An 18,007-nucleotide genomic window follows, 5' to 3' on the forward strand; every position below is an offset into this window, starting at 1 on the left:
TGCAGCAGAAATCTTTTTGTAACCTTGGCCAGATCTGTGCCTTGCCACAATTCTGTCTCTGAGCTCTTCAGGCAGTTCCTTTGACCTCATGATTCTCATTTGCTCTGACATGCATTGTGATCTGGAAGGTCTTATATAGCCAGGTGTGTGGCTTTCCTAAACAAGTCCAATCAGTATAATCAAACACAGCTGGACTCAAATGAAGGTGTAGAACCATCTCAAGGATGATCAGAAGAAATGGAAAGCACCTGAGTTAAATATATGAGTGTCACAGCAAAGGGTCTGAATACTTAGGACCATGTGATATTTCAGTTTTTCTTTTTTAATAAATCTGCAACAATGTCAACAATTCTGTGTTTTTCTATCAATATGGGGAGCTGTGTGTACATTCATGAGGAAGAAGAATGAACTTAAATGATTTTAGCAAATGGCTGCAATATAACAGAGTGAAAAATTTAAGGGGGTCTGAATACTTTCCGTACCCACTGTATACAAGAATAAGACAAAACTTTATGTATATGAATATGACTGATATTGACAGTAGTCCAGATTGCAAGTGTTCCAGTGTGATTGTTTGTGCTGGTATTAAAGGGGCACTGAGGTGTGCGAGTCTAGTGTTAAAGTGACAGTTGTGCAATTGTGCAAAAGAAGTAAAGGTAGACGGAGAGTGAAAGTCCAGATAAGTTTTATTTTGTTCACAACTGATGAACTCCTCAACGCTTGTTATCTCACAATCAGTGTTTCCTGGTGTGGGAAGTTTCTGTGACATTTAACTAGTTTTGAAGGAAGTATATTATAATGTATACTGTATATCACACACACCTGAACGTTTGTATGTATTTTTAACATCCTTTTACTCATTTAGTCCCTTTTTGCTGTTATAATAGCCTACACTCGTCTGGGAAGATGTTCCACTAGATTGTGGAGTGTGCTTGTGGAGATTTGGGGATAATCAGACACATGGGTAAAGTCAGGTACTGATGTTGAGGCCTGGGGTGCAGTCCGTGTTCCATTTTATTTCAGAGGTGTTCAGTAGGGTTGAGATCGGAGCTTTACTGCAGACCACTCAAGATCTTTCAATCCAAACCATATAAGCCATATGTTAATGGAGCTTGCTTTGTGCACAGGGACATTGTCAAGACTCAAACCCACAGGTTTGAGTCTTTATCTCTCCATTTAGGCACAAAGGGTCTGGATCAGGTTTGACTCCACTCCCCCCAGACTGTTGGTAACCGTGATTGATTGTTTTGTTTTTTTACACGGTCTACACGGCCAATGATGATTTGCTTTAATGAGCATGAAAACAAATGATCGGGGTAAAAAAAAATTTCGGAGTGGAAATAGTTATAAAGGTTATTACATCACTATTATGCTACATTGCATGGTCTAACTAAAAACTGGTGCCACCTGGGTTTTTCCTCTTTTTCCATGTCAAATCATGCAAAAAAGGTGTTAAATAGGCAAATAGTTTTAGTAGGCCTAATATAACCTCTACAGATATAGTGCGATTGAGAAATAAGGTGGTAGTGGACCTACGTTTTTAATCCACACAGACTTGGCAACCTGCCGTGTGCTTCAATCAATAACAAAGTACTCGATTTTAAGAGCGTATTTAAAAAAAAAAATGTTTTTTACTAAAACCTTTTACATGTTGACTTGAAGAATGGACTTAAAAGATGGAGTATGTCACCGTATTGAAGTGTGTGTGTGTAAAACACATGAAAATGTCTGCTTTGATCTTATTCACTAAGAGCCACCCCACACCCCACAGCATGAACCATTGATTTCTCAGTCTTTTTGCCCCTCCCCCCAAAGCAGACCTTTGCCCTGGAGCTTGTCTCATTTGGAGCTTTGCTAAATATTTACCTGCCTTTTCATGTGTCTGGTCTGTGTGTGAACTCTTACTTTTTTTTTAGCTCCTCTAAAGTGCTTGTGATCAGAAGGATAAACTGATACAAAATGTCAGACACTTTTCGGCTTTTAGTGAAAAATGCCAAACAGGTGGTGATGGTGTGTACAAATGGTGAGAAGTTTCTGACCAAAGATGGGATGCGGAATTTGGCAATTCAGGAGAATGCAAGTGTGGTCGTTGGACAGTAAGTCATTTCTGAAAGCATGTTAGATGAGGCACTTATGTGTACATTTGCCTCAAATTAAATTCTACTGTGTTTTGTACGTGTCAATGCATTGCTTGTGTCTATGTCTATGACGATGTCCTTAATCTTTACCTATTCAAGTAATGGACTTATTGAAGCTGTGGGACCTGCAGACTCTATAGAGTCCGAATTCAAAAAAGCTGTGTTTGATCAAGTACTGGATGCCACTGGCATGTGTGTTCTCCCTGGTAATTACTCATTCTGCAGACACTACATTTATATCATTCAAATGATTATTATATTAAGTCAATTCTTTTTTTTATTTAAATCAGGTTTGGTTGATGCACACACTCATCCAGTTTGGGCTGGGGACAGAGTGCATGAGTTTGCAATGAAGGTAAATTTTAATGACCAAGTTTCCCCACTTCTATATTTAAAGGCATTGTAACTTCGACATGTGCACCATGACAAACATGCTGTGTTTATGCAGTTAGCCGGAGCCACATACATGCAGGTGCATGAGGCCGGTGGAGGCATTCACTTTACAGTGGAACACACACGTGCAACAGATCCAGAAACCCTGCTGCAGGGGCTGAAGGGCCGTCTGGAGCGCATGCTGAGAGCGGGAACTACACTGGTTGAGTGTAAGAGCGGTTATGGCCTGGAGCTTAAAACCGAGCTCAAAATGTTGAACGTTATAGACGCAGCCAGGAAGACCCTACCTATTGGGATAACGTCAACATACTGCGGTGCACATGCAGTGGCCAGGTAAAGCACATTTAATTCAAGCGTTCCTTATTAACAGGAGATAGGAGGAGTATATAAACAAAGCTTATGTATGAGTGTAATGTGGAATACGGCCTCACACAGAGATACCTACCGTTCAGTCTTATTCAAGCTCTTATTTGTTTGTTTGGCATCTTGAACTGGAAATGGACTGCTAATCCAAAACATAAAAAAAAAAAAAAAAAATTTTCTCACATAATCTCACACACACTCTTTTGACTTCTGTTTGTGTTCAGAGGTAAGACAATGGAGGAGGCGACTGAGGACATTCTGTCAGTGCAGCTGCCTGCTATACAAAAGCAGATTTCTGCAGGTGAACTGCAGGTCGACAATATTGATGTGTTTTGTGAGAAAGGGGTTTTTGATCTGGATTCCACCCGCCAAATTCTCCAGGCTGGGAAGGACATGGGCCTCAACATCAACTTTCATGGAGATGAACTGCATCCTATGAACTCTGCACAGGTGATTTCTAGATTCAGTGTTTGTATATATACAGTAATATCAGTCTATAATGTTTCATAGAAGATTCAAGAAACAGTTAATGTTGATAAAAATCTGTTAAATTAAATGGATTGATGGTCATATAAGCACCTTTCCGATACATTTGAACATTTTTAATTAAACAGTTAGCAACCAAACATGGCTATTTCTTATGTTATCATATTCTAGTGTTTGTTTGTTTACAATCCAAGGAATAAAACTAGTGCAGACTTGAAATAATGCAGACCACTGACAGGTCAATGGCCCTCATGGGTGAAAGGTAAAAATAATTACACAAGAAAGACAGTCAACATATATCATAAAATATAAACAACAATACATCTTTCAAACGATCAGTTAAATTATTTCCTTTGTTTCTTCAAATGAAAATAAATATCAAGTTCCTGAGAACTAATACTTTTACAGGTCTCATTATACAAAAAGAAACTAACAAAAAGTCTGACTAGAGTGATTGCAATTCAGTGCTGCCTTGAAACGTCATTAAACTGTCACAACTTTACTTGTGTTTCCACACTCACAATGTTAGCTTGGGGCGAAGCTTGGGGCTTTAGCCATAAGTCATCTGGAAGAAGTGACCGATGAGGGCATTGCTGCCATGGCAAGAGCAAAGACATGTGCCATCCTGCTGCCTACAACTGCCTACATTCTCAGGTAGACATTTACTTATTTTAAAGATCTAAACTACAAACCACGAAAGAGCAGAACTCAGTATTTATATCATCAAAACAGGCTTCCATGTCCTCGGGCTAGAGATATGCTTGATGCTGGAGTAATTGTATCACTTGGAAGTGACTTTAACCCGAATGCTTACTGCTGCTCGATGGTAACTGAAATGCACATAAACACGTTTGAATGTTATAGAGTTAAAATATAGTGTATTGGCTATATGCGTGTAACAGTTTACTTTTTTGGTAGCCTATAGTGATGCACTTGGCCTGTGTGACGTTGAAAATGTCGATGTCTGAAGCCCTGGCAGCTGCCACAATAAACGCAGCTTATGCTTTAAATCGCTCACAGTCACATGGATCTCTGGAGCCTGGCAAGCAAGGAGACCTTCTCATCATCAATGCCCCACGGTACATCCACTGAATTTATGCTTTCATACATGGAAATGTATGTATATGTGTGTGTGTATATATATATATATATATATATATATATATATATATATATATATATATATATATATATATATATATATATAGGACAATAATGGTCTGAAACACTGTATTATTAAAATAATTTATTTCTTTCTAAACTGTATTTAATAAAACTGCCTAAATGTTTCTCCTTACTTTATGCAGATGGGAGCATCTTATCTACCAGTTTGGAAGCCATCAAGAGCTGGTGAGGTTTGTCATCATCAAGGGCAACGTTGTCTATGAAAATGACAAGGTCATGGACCTCTGAATGTACTAACAGTCATTTATTTCAAGGTACTGCTGATAATAAAGTGTGCATTTAAACATGTCCTTCTGGTTAAACAATACAATATTTATGCTCTGAACAACAAAACAAGGTCACATACACCAATTTTAGCAACTTACACCAAAAAAAAATACTACAAGGTAACACCATTTTTGACCAGACTCTGAGGATGCCTTTTGTGCTTTATGTCCAAGCTAAAAAAAACACCACCATCTACTCCCATGGAACCATAGAACACCCTGACTGGCCTGGTATTAACATTACATAACATATTAACAATATCTATAGTGTTCAAAGGCATTAAAGTTTGTAAAAAAAAAAAAAATCAATACAAAGACATCGCTTCATAAAATCTTAGAAACAGACAAAATGTTGCAGACTTTTCAATACTTATGCGTAAACAGAAAACAGTATTAATACTTATAGAATGAAAAAAAAAAAAATCAACGAATCACAATTATTGTATCTACATTGATATTAATAAATATTTTGATAAAATGAAATAATAATACACACACTGCATATAAAATAGGGATCGTTTGAGAATATTATAAAAGCATATATCCCTGTTCTAATAAACTTAAAACTGTTTAGATTTAGTTACAAAACCCAGAATGTCCAATACAAAAAAATAGTGTGCGCTTCTCTAATGCGCAATATCCAAAATTCTTCAGGTGACTTTCGGCTTGTTTGGAGACGCGATCTCGTATTGTCGGCGTGTACAGTCAGCCCCTTAAAGGAAAAGCTCGGTTTAGGATGAGTTCTACTTTGTCTCCACCTAGCGCACATGCCTCCAGCACGCACACCAACCTCCGATTCGTCAGCTGGGCTGCATTGCCAATCAAATCAGCTGTAAGTGGAGAAACACAGAGAATGTAATGCAAGTATCATTGTAATTGTAATTCATGTTCACTTGCAAAGACATGTCAATCTACATGAATTCATTAACAGTGGGCAGTAACAAGGTAAATGTAAATCGTTACTGTAGTTAAGTAGCTTTTTCACGTATTTGTACTTAACTGAAATTTTTCCATTTGAGCAGACTTTAATTTCACCACATTGCAAAGTCAAATTACTTCCTTTTTTTCACCCCAACTCCATTTAGCAAATTCAGTCGTTCCTTTTTATGTATACATGGATAAAAACGGAACGGGTCAACGCGCAGCAAGCTACCAATCAGGGGAGAGTGCGATTAGTTTTGAACTTGTTTCAATTGTCGTTTGGTTGTATCTCTTCAGCACATACGATGGGAGAAACTCCTGACTCGAACTTGCCACAACACTCGTGACCTTATTTGAGTTTTTTTTGTTTTTTGTAGTAGTAGTTGAAAAGAAGGTTTTGGGCTTGTTGGAACTCAAGACTCTGTGCCTGAGCGGACACATCAATTAAGTGCCTCTATGTTCGAATCAGTTCTAAACAATCACTAATTAATTACCAAAAGGTCTTAAACTACCACATATTACACAGCCAGTCCAAATAAGAAATCTTCCAGTCATGAGATGAGAAGCAGCTGATCACTTTATTGCAGTAAATACAGCCTGGTCCCAGAAGGCCTTTCAGGAGTGAGCTTTTCTTAACACAAAGACACCCGTCGGGTTTCACGGACACGTGCATATTGACGTGGCAAATTTAAAATACTTAAATTTAAATTACTACTGTAATTTACATATTTTCGATGCATGATAATTGTAATAGATATCAATCAGTGTTTGATATCAATCATTCTGTAAACATAAACTGAGGTATTTAAGCACAGATAATGATAAAAGGAACATTACAGCCAAATTGAATCATAGTACTTTGAATACTTATGTACATCTAAAGGCAAATACTTTTGTACTTTTACTCAAGTGAAAGTTAAAAGGGAGAACTTATTTTACTCCGTACTCTCATCTTTACTTCATGTTTTGGAGACAAGGTGAGAGAGGCGTGATAGTTTGGACATGTGTAGAGGAGGGACATGGGGTATATCGGTAAGAGAATGCTGAGGATGGAGCCGTCAGTAAGGAGGAAAAGAGGAAGGCCAAGGAGGAGGTTTATAGATGTGGAGAGAGAAGACATGCAGGTAGTTGGTTTGAAACAGGCAGATGTAGAGGACAGGGGGTATGGAGACGGATGATCCGCTGTGACGACCCCTCGTTGGAAAAGAGAAGCCGAAAGAAGAAGACTCTTAACTTTACTTTGACTCTAATTCATGGTTTGTGTACTTGTCCAACATGTTCATTTCGATCCTCATTTGTATAAACTCCCTAAACTGAGTACAAATATATAATGTGCATGTTAGATGTAATTCTGAGCTAAATATGTGTGCTCATTATAAAAACAGAATTTCGTGGTAGTGTTACAATAAGAACAAGAAGCAAATATTGCTTTTCTTTCTCATAAAAAAACAACAGATTTGATATATTATTTATAGTTAAGTAAATTTGTTAAATCCTGGTTTTATAAAAGTAACAGACAAGCCATTTTTATAGTTTGCTTCTGTAATGACTAGTAGTTGATCTTTATTCTTTCATGCTTCTATTCAATTATAAATATAAATTAATACATTTTTAAAAACCTTTAGTTGACACTTTTCTACAAAGCACTCAATACTTCTAATGGAAGTTATGTATATTCTTAGCACCTTACCTATTTGTACTAGCATGAGAATGCTTAAGCACTTCTATAAAGGGGTTATTATTATTTATTGATTTTTTACCTGGGCTTGGTGGTGGAGCATGTAAAGAGAAGCCACCATGTGAAAGGACAGATTCCCATGTGTTGTCATGTGTCAGGGGGAGGGGCTTCCAATGCAAGTTTCCAGGAGTGGCAGGGAAGAAGATGACATCCAGCATCACTCCATCGGATAGAACTACAAACACGTACAAAAGCACAGATATAAAATGTCGATTTGGGGGTGTGGGCCTATGTCAATAGTCACAAACAGTGATGGGCAGTTACTAGTAACGCGTTACTTTTGACAGTAACTAATACTGTAACGCGTTACTTAAAAAAAATAAAGTAACTTCGTTACCGTTAACATGTGGTGCGTTACCCGTTACTTTTTTAAATGAATGAATTTCGGCTGAAGTGTAGACTACAGTCTAACATGCTTACAGCAGCGTCGCATTGTAGGATTGGTGAATTACCGGATCTGTATACACGAAGAAGACGCAGTGTGGGCGTGTCTCCGTTTATTCAGGTCTGTGCAGCAGTAATGGAGTCGAGGCGAGAGCAAGACGAGTTTCTCAAAGTGGGAATATGCTCATTATTTCACTTTAGTTGAGTATAAAGACAAAAACTTAAGTCAAATATAAGCTGTGTCTTTCTGGTTTGAAGGTCGTATCTACTGCGATAAACAGCAACTCCAATCTGTTGAAGCTCCTCCAGGAACCCCATGCTAGAAGCTAGAAGCTAGAAGCTAACCCGGAGTTGTGTTGTACATTGTTGATAGTTTTCCTACTTCAGCTGTGAAAGGAACATTTTTAGGAGCTCAACACAACAGCAGAAGCCACTTTAGTTTTTGATTGTGAATATATTATTCAGCTTGTTTTGTTATTTATTTCAGAAATCCTGGTGATATATTCAGTTTGTGTTGGTCTGACTTTAATAAAATAGTGTTTAAAAATGACTGTGTTCAAGTCAGTTTTGTGTTTGTATAGATCATAACACATAAAAGGGCATTAATGGGAACATTAAAGAAGGTTCTTTAAAAAAGTAACTAAAAAGTTACTTTTACCAGTAACGCATTACTTTTTGGTGTAAGTAATCAACAAAGTAACTACGTTTCTTTTTGAATGAAGTAATGAGTAACTGTAACTAGTTACTATTTTTTAGTAACGAGCACAACACTGGTCACAAAGTTGTGTGTGTGTGTTTACTTCAATCATTCCAACCTCTCATTGTTAAAGTGAAGTAACCAGTGTAACACTGGGCGGGGCTAAAGGATTCCAGCTCCCTGAGTGGGAGGAGTTTTTGGAAACTGTTGGTCTGCATTCCCACAGCTGCTGCCTGGACGTGCCGTCGTTCATAACAGAAGCTCCATGGTAATGTCTCAAGGGCAACGTGAGGCATTCCAAGGTGGGACCGCATAGGGCTACTGGGTGGCGTGGAGAATTCTTCATCGCCGTCATCATCATCTTCGTCGTCATCGTCATCATGGTCTCCAACCAGAAATTCCATAGCTCCATCAAACAGGGAGAAATCTGCAGATGGAAGGAGACACTGAAAAACATTAGCTGCCCTGAACAAACTAAAAAGAAAACAAACTCCGGGTTATTACGGAATTGCGTTTGCCACATAACTAATTTGTTTGGCTGATTTTCCCGGTCTCTCGCGGATAGACCACAAAACTTATAGGAAATTGTTTTTATGGAGTTTTATGTTGAAATAAAGAAATGTATTAATACAAATATAATTATTAATTATAAAATAAAATAAAATGTTAATACAGTACAAAAAGTAAAGAACGCGGTGACGTGTATCTTTAACTCGCCCTCTTTTTTTTACGTCATAGTGACACTTCAACTAATAAACAAGCAGAGAAACTATGCATAGGCTACTACAGAACTGTATACTGTACAGTACATGTACTCACTATAATTGTGATAAAGTGTACTGTATTTCTACCAATTTACACAAAATTTATCTCGCTATATTCTTGCAAATGTTTTCTGTGTGTTTAAAGTGTGTGGGAGGATGAATTACGGCTTGAACAAGAAAAAAAAAAAAGCATTCTTGGTGTGGTGTCCGTTTATCGTGGTTTTTCACGGGGGATTAATGTATATAAGATGTACTTGAACAGCAACACTAGGCATGCTATTGAGAGAAAAAAAAAAAACACAGTAAGACTTTTTAATCTCACCATTCTCTGCATCCTCCTCTGCTGATGTCTGTTGAAAAGGTGGTGCCAACCTGACAACATGAACGGGTTGATTAAAAAAAAGAAAAAAATGAAAGAAAAAAAAGCAGGAAACTCCAGAGGACTTTCTTTGCATCTCTGTTGACGTATACAGACGTTACCTTTTCCTGGAGCTGCTGTGGGAAGTTCCAGGGGTAAAAACAAATTTCCTCTTTGTTGGAGTTTTAAAAGGGTCAGAACTGCAACAACCAAATGTCCAAATTACAAATCACATACAAGACACAAATCACATACAAGACACATTTTACACTAATAATACAAACAAACACAAACCCTTCTTTTTGTCTTGGTACTCGAGGACTAAGTTGAGCTGTTAATGGGTCTGAATTCTGCATCCTCCTCATGTCCTGAAAATCACAAAAAATCGGATTTTTTGTATTTATACATTGTGTTGTACATGTACTATATACTGTTTTATGTCTCTATTCTTTTATATATTTGCACTTTTCTTTTTCTTTGCTGCTGTAACAGAGAAATCTTCCCATCTTATCTTTAATTGATATGTGATCAAATTCTGGATGCGATTGGCTGTATTCGGCATGTGTGTGTGTGTGTGTGTGTGTGTGTGTGTGTGTGAGAATACCTGTCTGCTGTGGTAGCTGGCTGCAGTGACAGTGCACTGAACAATAAAGCGTTGTCTCTCTCTGTAAAGCAGCCTGTCATACTGGAGCTTCAATTCTACCCCACTAATCAAACCAGCCTCACCTGCACAACACAAACACACAGAATTTCAATGATGTGGTGCATGTTTTGTAAAATTATATTAGTACAGCTTAGATTACTTTTACCCAACCATTGATACACACTAGTCAAATATATTTCAGTCTCCACATACAAACGTATCCACACCATCAATGTGGATGAAAAAAACAATTGTATATATTTTATCTGGATTTGTAAGGAATTTGTTGTTTTGCAATTAGTTCTGTTTTAGAATTTTAATGTATTGTAAACATCACAGTCTTTATAGCCATTAGATTTTGGTTTTAATTTAATATTGTTACCCACATGTTATCACTGTTGGATCAGAGGAGCTGTTTTGTACTTCGATTGTAAAACTGGTTGTATTTAAACCAGTGGTCCTTAAACTTTTTCTGCCATTTCCTACTTTAGAGTTCTGGTGGATTTTCAAGCCCCACCTGTCCTTCATCGTCCAAAAAAATGGTGATGAAATACTTCAAGTTTCAAAATGTCTACTATATTGAAATATAAAGCTGTAAATCAATAACGTCAAGTTAAAAAATAGAGAAAATAAAAGTGTAGTTATCACTTTGTCTTACTGTCACTTTTGAAATCTATGCAAAATAGTGAAAATGCATTTGCCAAAAACGATGAGCTAAACACTATTTCAGCTCGTGCTTTGTGTCTATTTTGAAGTGTGTTTATTTGTCTGCTGCAGTCAACTTGCAGACAGTAAACAGTTATTCTCTAACAATGGGTCCACTTTTCCTTCCTGTACCCTAACTGATGTTGTTCAAATTGACTTGCATTCATTGTGGTTGCTTTGAGTGTATGAGCTATTTTTTCAATAGATAAAATAATTAATGAAGAACACAAAAAAACTATATAAACCCTGCCGTTCATTGCGCTACACCTGTCATATCTTTATTCTCCACTAGAGGGCCGCGCCCCACACTTTGGAAACCACTGCCTTAAACAGTCTATTCTGGTAATTTGCTTCAAGTTTATGATGAAGAAAGAAGACCACCTTGCATCTTTTCCATAAATCTTTGTAAAGAAACAGGAAGTGGGGGATAGCTGAAAAATCCTCCAATCACAGCCCTGTCCAGCATGTTGGCCTCATCCACTTGTTTCAACCACTGCAGGAAGTGCCGTACTGGACGGATCCCTCTGTATGGCATGACGGCATGGGAGCCAGTGCCTGTGTACCATTAGATAATCAGGTCTCAGTCAAAAACATGTGCATTATGTATTGAAAGCTAGGTGGGTGAACGAGGGGTGTACCTGTGCAGTACACTTGAGTAAACGGCGTGTTGGTTAGATACACAAAGGTTGTGGCACTGCCAACTGCATTCCTTAGTAGCTTGAGTCTCGTACAAACAACCAGTGCCACTAAAAGTGACAAGAGAAAAAGGTTCTAAAGATAACATTGTGCATCTTATTAAGAGTGTAGCTGTAACAAAAAGCTGCTGCGTGATTACTTGGGTGAATTCGGCTTTGGATGTCTGGCTGTGATGTTGAAAAAAGCTTGATGGTGATCTGTTGATCTGTGGTCCCATCTTCCAACTGGAGCCATCGGTACTCTTCAAATTCTGACCTCCGTCCATCTAACAATAGAATAAAATGCAATACAGAAATGACTGTTTACTTTTGACGTATTTAGTATTTACTATTGAGTGGAGAGACGTGCGTGTAGTGACGTCTCACCTTTACTCCTGATTCGCTCTTTTCGCCCCACGAAAACAACCACACCGATAACATCACAGACGGTGCTATGAGGAGAACTTTGTAGATCACAGCTACAGAAAACATGTTGCACAGTGAACAAGCATGTGTACAAAACAGCAAAAAAATACGAATGTACATTATATTGCTAAAAGTATATGAACACTCGAGCAATAACACTCGGATGTGATGGTTGGACATCCCATTCCAGCTGTAGTCATTTGGATTTTTCCTGTTAGAATAATCTACACTCTTCTGGGAAGGCCTTCCACTAAATTCCAAAACATGTCTGTGGGGATTTTATGCTTATGTCATCACATAAGTATTAGTGATATTTTAGTATTTATATTTTTAGTGTGTGAAGACCCAAAAACAGATGTCCACAAACTTTTGACCAAACATTGTGTCATTTTTAAAAGACTACTAACAACATCTGAAAGACCTTAAAAAAAAAAAAAAGAAAAGAAAAACATCAAATACTGAGAGGCCAAGCTGCAGGTGGGTTGGTTTAAGCAGCCACTGGAAAAAATGTGTTAAATTTGCATCAGGAAAGAGGAACAGTGCGAAGCATGTCCGAGTTCCATGACAGAAAATAATTGAAAAAACGTGGTATTTCAGTAATATTACAGCTTCTGTAATGTCTTCAGTGACTGGCTTAGTTTCTATAAAATTGTTGTAGCCGTCAAATCAAAACACAGAAATTGTCAAAAGTAAATCAACATATTTTTGTGTTACTTAATTTAGTGCAAAGTGCATTTGGGTTTCACAAGGCTGGATTTTTTTGGACATTTAGTCACAAACTATTGCATAACCTGGAAAAAAAAAGTAGCTAAGCTTCTTAGTCCTTTGCTTTGAATCTGATTTGATTGTATTTAAAAGTGTGTTATATTTAACTAGGTTTTTTTGGTCGATCATTTTTTTTTCTATAAATATTTGCCAAAGACGAGCAAATAATTCATTTTCAAAAGACACATGATCAAAAATACTAATATCCTTGTCCATAAAATATGCTGAATATGAATATAAATATGGGGAAATCAAAGATCTGGGTTACTGATCGAAAGGTTGGGAGTTCAAGTCAATGGAACACCCCAGCTATCAAAGGTGGACCCCTGAGCAAGACCCTGAACCTTTTTTTGCTCTGGGGGGGGGGGCTGTACCAAGACTAAGCCTGTGCTCTGACTCCTCTGAATATGCAAAGAATGATTTCACTGTGCTGTAATGTACATGTGGCAAATAAATATCCATTTATCTATCCATCATTTTTCATTCACTTCAATGGTGGATATCTTAAGGTTAAATAGTGGGCACTGTTAATTGGGCAAGTGCGAATTTGTGACAAAAATTCAGAAATGTAAATGTAAAATGATAATGTTCTGGGTTAAACTGTATACTACAGTCCTTAAAAATCCTAAATAAACAAGTATTTCTGCATGTTTACCTGCTGAGGAAGTTATGTGGCAGGTCAGGTAAACCCCACTCAGGTGAAATCTGCTGCTTCGGAATGATGGCAACTTTAGCAGCAGGATTTCTGGAGTTGAGACTGATCTCTGAGATAGAAAGAAAAAAAAAGAAAGAAAGAGAGGTTAAAATGCTAGAGAAAGCAAAAAATGGCTCAATGCGTGTGTGGGACGTATCTCTGTACCTATATTTGGATCTGCATCTTGTCCGCTGTGGCTGCTGTAGCTGTCCTTCACTCTGTACCGACTCACCCTTAAAACCTGGCCAGGCTGCAGGCGACGGTACCAGTCCAAGCACACACTGTTCCACAGCACCACACACACACTCATGGAGCCATCAGCAACCTGTAACTCGGCCTGTAACAGACAGACGAGGTAACCGATGAGTCGGTAAAAAGAATGCATGTATTCAATATGTTTTGCTTCATTCGAGTATCACATCAACTCACAGTCATAAGCCCTGACCTTGTATGGGCATTCGCAGCTCTGCTCCGATTTCCCATAATACATTAGTCTGGATTTGTGCAGAATCCGCACACACAGAGCTCCTCTGCGACACGGTGAACCACTCAGGAAGCGCCGCCGGAGCTCTGCTAGAGAAACTACAGGCCGTACATCTGTTCAAAGGCAGATTGTTTTAATGAACACGTTGCAATTAAAATAACACAAAGTATTAACGTGAAAAAATTTTTTTTTTTTAGCAACAGAACTTTTGGGACCGAAGCCCAAATAGTGTTTCACCCGACAAGATCACTGACGAAAGCCAATGTGCTCTTATACGCACTTCAGCTTCTTGTAACATCAAAACGAACGAACAAACAAACAAACAAAAACGAATAATCTGAGAGTGATGTTTTATACATGCAGTAATTAGACGAAAGAAAACATCATTTTGAGTACAGATATTCGAAAAACAGTCATAAATAAAGTAACAACATATTAACTGTGTTTTGTTGCTTCTGTGACAGGTTGAATAATGGGTACATTTTATTATTATTATTATTATTATTTTAGCAGAACTGCTAAATTCCGAATAGTTCAGCACCCGAACTCAACTAAAAGCATCAAATGGCCAGAAGATGACACTGATGATGGGTAGAAAACAAATAATTAACATGGTGAGCGAACAAAAATGACATCTCTCACTACACACCTACAGTCCCTTATTCCACTGATGTGCTTATTGTCACGGCCGATTGTCCATCAATAGCAGCAAATCTAATAACAAAGGTAAAATACCAAGTAAAGAAATAAACTAAAAGTGCATGATCCAGGGTCGTGGTGTTAAGGAAGAAGATGGAAGACTGTTATTTAGCAGAAATATAGCCAAGAAGCTTCATGAAAGTCCCACATTCCTCATCATTTTCTAAAAAACCTGCATGTAATTCACGTGTGGCCGCTTCAGGTTCCTCCACTTCAACTCTTGGCCATCTCTTCTTTCTGCACGTTTATTACTCTTGACAAATACTGCTTCAAGTGTTGGCTGTGTACCACAAAATATATTTGATGTATGACAGAAAAATACAATAATAAAGTTAAAAGGTAAAAAAAAAAAACTCCAGAGTATTCTATGGTATAAATCTGTACAGGATAGCCATGTGGTCAATCCTCGTACAGTGGTGGAAATCACAACCCTGTAACAGCATACAAAGTATCACAACTTTGCAGTAATAGTACTGCAAAGCCAACAGCATTGTGGACGACCCCACACACCCGTCACACACACTTTTCTCTCTACTACCATCAGGAAAGTGGTTCCGAAGCATTCGGTGTGTGTAACAGTTTCTTCCCTCAAGCCATCAGGCTTCTCAACAAAGAACTGAATTGAACTTACAAACACATACATATACACACAAACACACACATACACACACAACTGTGTGACTGATCTGTACAACCTGGACTTAACACACACCCGTAATCACTTCACACACCCATGTCTTCAGTACCACTCACATTACATCACTTAATTACCATAAACTGTTTACGTGCCGTTTTTTGCACATCTTTTCTCTCCTGCTGCTATTGATCTTTTGCACAACATCTTTTGTTTACATTTTGGCTACTGTTCAATTTTGTTCACTTTGTCCTGTGCCAGGTTTACTGGCAGAGCTATTTTGTGTTTTGTCCTTCACTGTTCTCTGTTGTCTTTGCACTGTCCTGTGTTGTCTTTGCACTGTCTGGTGTTGTCTTGCACTGTCTGGTGTTGTCCTGTGTTGTCTTGCACTGTCCTGTGTTGTCTTTGCACTGTTTGCACCAGGTTGCACATATGCACTTTATGTGGCGAGGACACTTGCTAGTCCTCAGCCCTGTGTTTTCTGTTTCTGGAATTGTTGTTTAATGTTGTTTTATGTAGCATCAGGGTCCTGGAGGAACATTGTCTCATTTCACTGTGTACTGCATCAGCTATATATTGAAATGACAATAAAAGCTTCTTGACTCGACTTGAGTATTGTAACTAGTAGCATGTTCTGCTTGTTATTGGACAATTTATTATAAAGTTATACACGGCTGAATCTAAAACCTTAACTCAAATACCATGTTTAGTCCCCAACAAACAGTCAGAAATATGCTGTTCACTTTAATATATAAGGACTAAGACTTATGAATGGAGAAGTGGATGGGTCATATATAATGTGCATTGTTATGGGATTAAAAAAAAACGTGAAATGTAATTGTTTGTATCCCCAATAACATGGTCACAGGAGGGGAAATGTTGGTTTGTTCGAGCTCGGAAACTGAAACAAGGTTTGGTTACAGGTTCTTTACCTTCTACCACATCATCTTCCTCAGTGTCCTCCCCTCCAGGCTCACAGGGAGGAGTGGGCCTCCAGGCTTCCCCACTGAAATCCTGATTATTCCACAGGGGCAGGTAAGTGCTCCTGTGGGCTCTGAGTGGGTTGAGCCTCGGCTCCTGAGACATCACCCACGGCAATGTGTCCACATCAACAGAAGACAAGGAGAAAAGAGCTGCGTCGCTCCGACATGCACTGTCCACATCCAGACTGCAGATGTTAAATGTCCTCGTGTCCCCATCGCCTTCATCACAAGCCGAGAAGACAACGTTTCTCACCACACTGCCGCAGCGGAGCTTATTTCTGTCGATCAGCCCGTTCACACTGGGCTCCAGAGAAACTCGGATCCTGCAGTGTCCATCACTAACTGTAGCATCATACAGACTGTCCGAGGCACAAACACTGTCCGGGAAATGCACAGCGAAATTCGGGTCTCTTCCGTAACGCTCCAGAGAAATTAAATACAGCGGCTCGGCTTGAGATCTCACTCTGAGAGAGCCAGAAGGAGCGCTCAGGAGCTTGTTTAGGCTTCTCTGAAGCGCACAGCTGCCTGGTTCAGCAGCCATTTTACTGCCACAACGATGATAATATTGCATTACATGACGGGAAATGGAGTCAGGCTCTTGTCATCGCTCTTTATTACACCGTGTGGAAAATGTTTCCGTGTTTTTTCTTTCTTTTTTTATTATTATTTTCAATGCAAACTATGAAAAAAAACATTTTATGTCATAACAAATTATGTCATAAACAAAGTAGCGTCTTCTTCTTCTTCTTTTAGCTTCTCCCATTAGGGGTCGCCACAGTGGATCATTCGTCTCCACACCCCCCTGTCCTCTACATCTGCCTCTTTCAACCCAACTCCCTGCAAGTCTTCTTTCACCACATCCTCCTTGGTCTTCCTCTTTTCCTCCTTCCTGGTGGCTCCATCCTCAGCATTCTCCTACTAATATACCCCATGTCCCTCCTCTGCACATGTCCAAACCATCTCAATCTCACCTCCCTCACCTTGTCTCCAAAACATCCTACATGCGCTGTCCCTCTAATAAACTCATTTCTAACCCTGTCCATCTTTATCACTCCTCAACATCTCCAGCTCTGTTACTCCAGCTCCAGCTCCAGCTCCTGTCTTTTACTCAATGCCACTGTCTCTAAACCATACAACATCGCAGGTCTCACCACAGTCCTCACCACTTTCCCTTTCACTCTTGCAGATACTCTTCTATCACAAATCACTCCTCCTATCACACTTCTTCACCCACTCCACCCTGCCTGCACTCTTTTCTTCACTTCTCTAACACACTCTCCATTACTTTGCACTGTTGACCCCCAGGTACCTGAACTCCTCCACCTTCACCACCTCTTCCCTGCAACCGCACCACTCCACTGTTCTCCCTCTCATTCACACACATGTACTCTGTCTTACTCCTAATAAACAAAGTAGCTTTTTGTATTACCTTTTAATATTTGTACCACTCAGTATAACCAAAGAACAATGCACCCAGTATATTCACTCAAGGTCAGTAGTTTCTTTGCCAGCCTTATACGGAGTATCGTTCAAACACAGTGAGTTTTCCGGTCAGTACAGGGCTGATTATTAAAAAAATAAAAATAAAACAAAGATAAAAGGGGTCT

At 38.7% G+C, this 18,007-nt stretch overlaps 2 protein-coding genes across 2 annotated transcripts; one reads left to right on the plus strand and one right to left on the minus strand.

Annotated features, from left to right (window-relative positions):
* Window positions 1-1,850: 1,850 nt before the first annotated feature.
* Window positions 1,851-4,853, plus strand: amdhd1 (amidohydrolase domain containing 1). The gene is made up of 9 exons (XM_083542277.1): window positions 1,851-2,096; window positions 2,238-2,344; window positions 2,429-2,493; window positions 2,587-2,864; window positions 3,119-3,344; window positions 3,910-4,034; window positions 4,113-4,206; window positions 4,299-4,459; window positions 4,688-4,853. Exons 1-9 carry the CDS (start codon window positions 1,960-1,962, stop codon window positions 4,791-4,793), a joined length of 1,299 nt encoding a protein of 432 aa, XP_083398403.1. The 5' UTR covers window positions 1,851-1,959; the 3' UTR covers window positions 4,794-4,853.
* On the minus strand, window positions 4,795-17,510 carry LOC310726545 (RPA-related protein RADX). Its single transcript, XM_083542246.1, has 15 exons — window positions 16,350-17,510; window positions 14,046-14,197; window positions 13,766-13,937; window positions 13,562-13,670; window positions 12,103-12,194; window positions 11,877-12,002; window positions 11,680-11,787; window positions 11,423-11,596; window positions 10,298-10,419; window positions 9,988-10,061; window positions 9,816-9,893; window positions 9,658-9,707; window positions 8,690-8,998; window positions 7,513-7,665; window positions 4,795-5,661 (listed from the first exon to the last, which is right to left on the minus strand). Exons 1-15 carry the CDS (start codon window positions 16,969-16,971, stop codon window positions 5,537-5,539), a joined length of 2,466 nt encoding a protein of 821 aa, XP_083398372.1. The 5' UTR covers window positions 16,972-17,510; the 3' UTR covers window positions 4,795-5,536.
* Between the last annotated feature and the right edge of the window lie 497 nt (window positions 17,511-18,007).

The sequence above is a fragment of the Silurus aristotelis genome (assembly GCF_946808225.1).
Source record: "Silurus aristotelis genome assembly, chromosome: 5".
Taxonomy (NCBI): domain Eukaryota; kingdom Metazoa; phylum Chordata; class Actinopteri; order Siluriformes; family Siluridae; genus Silurus; species Silurus aristotelis.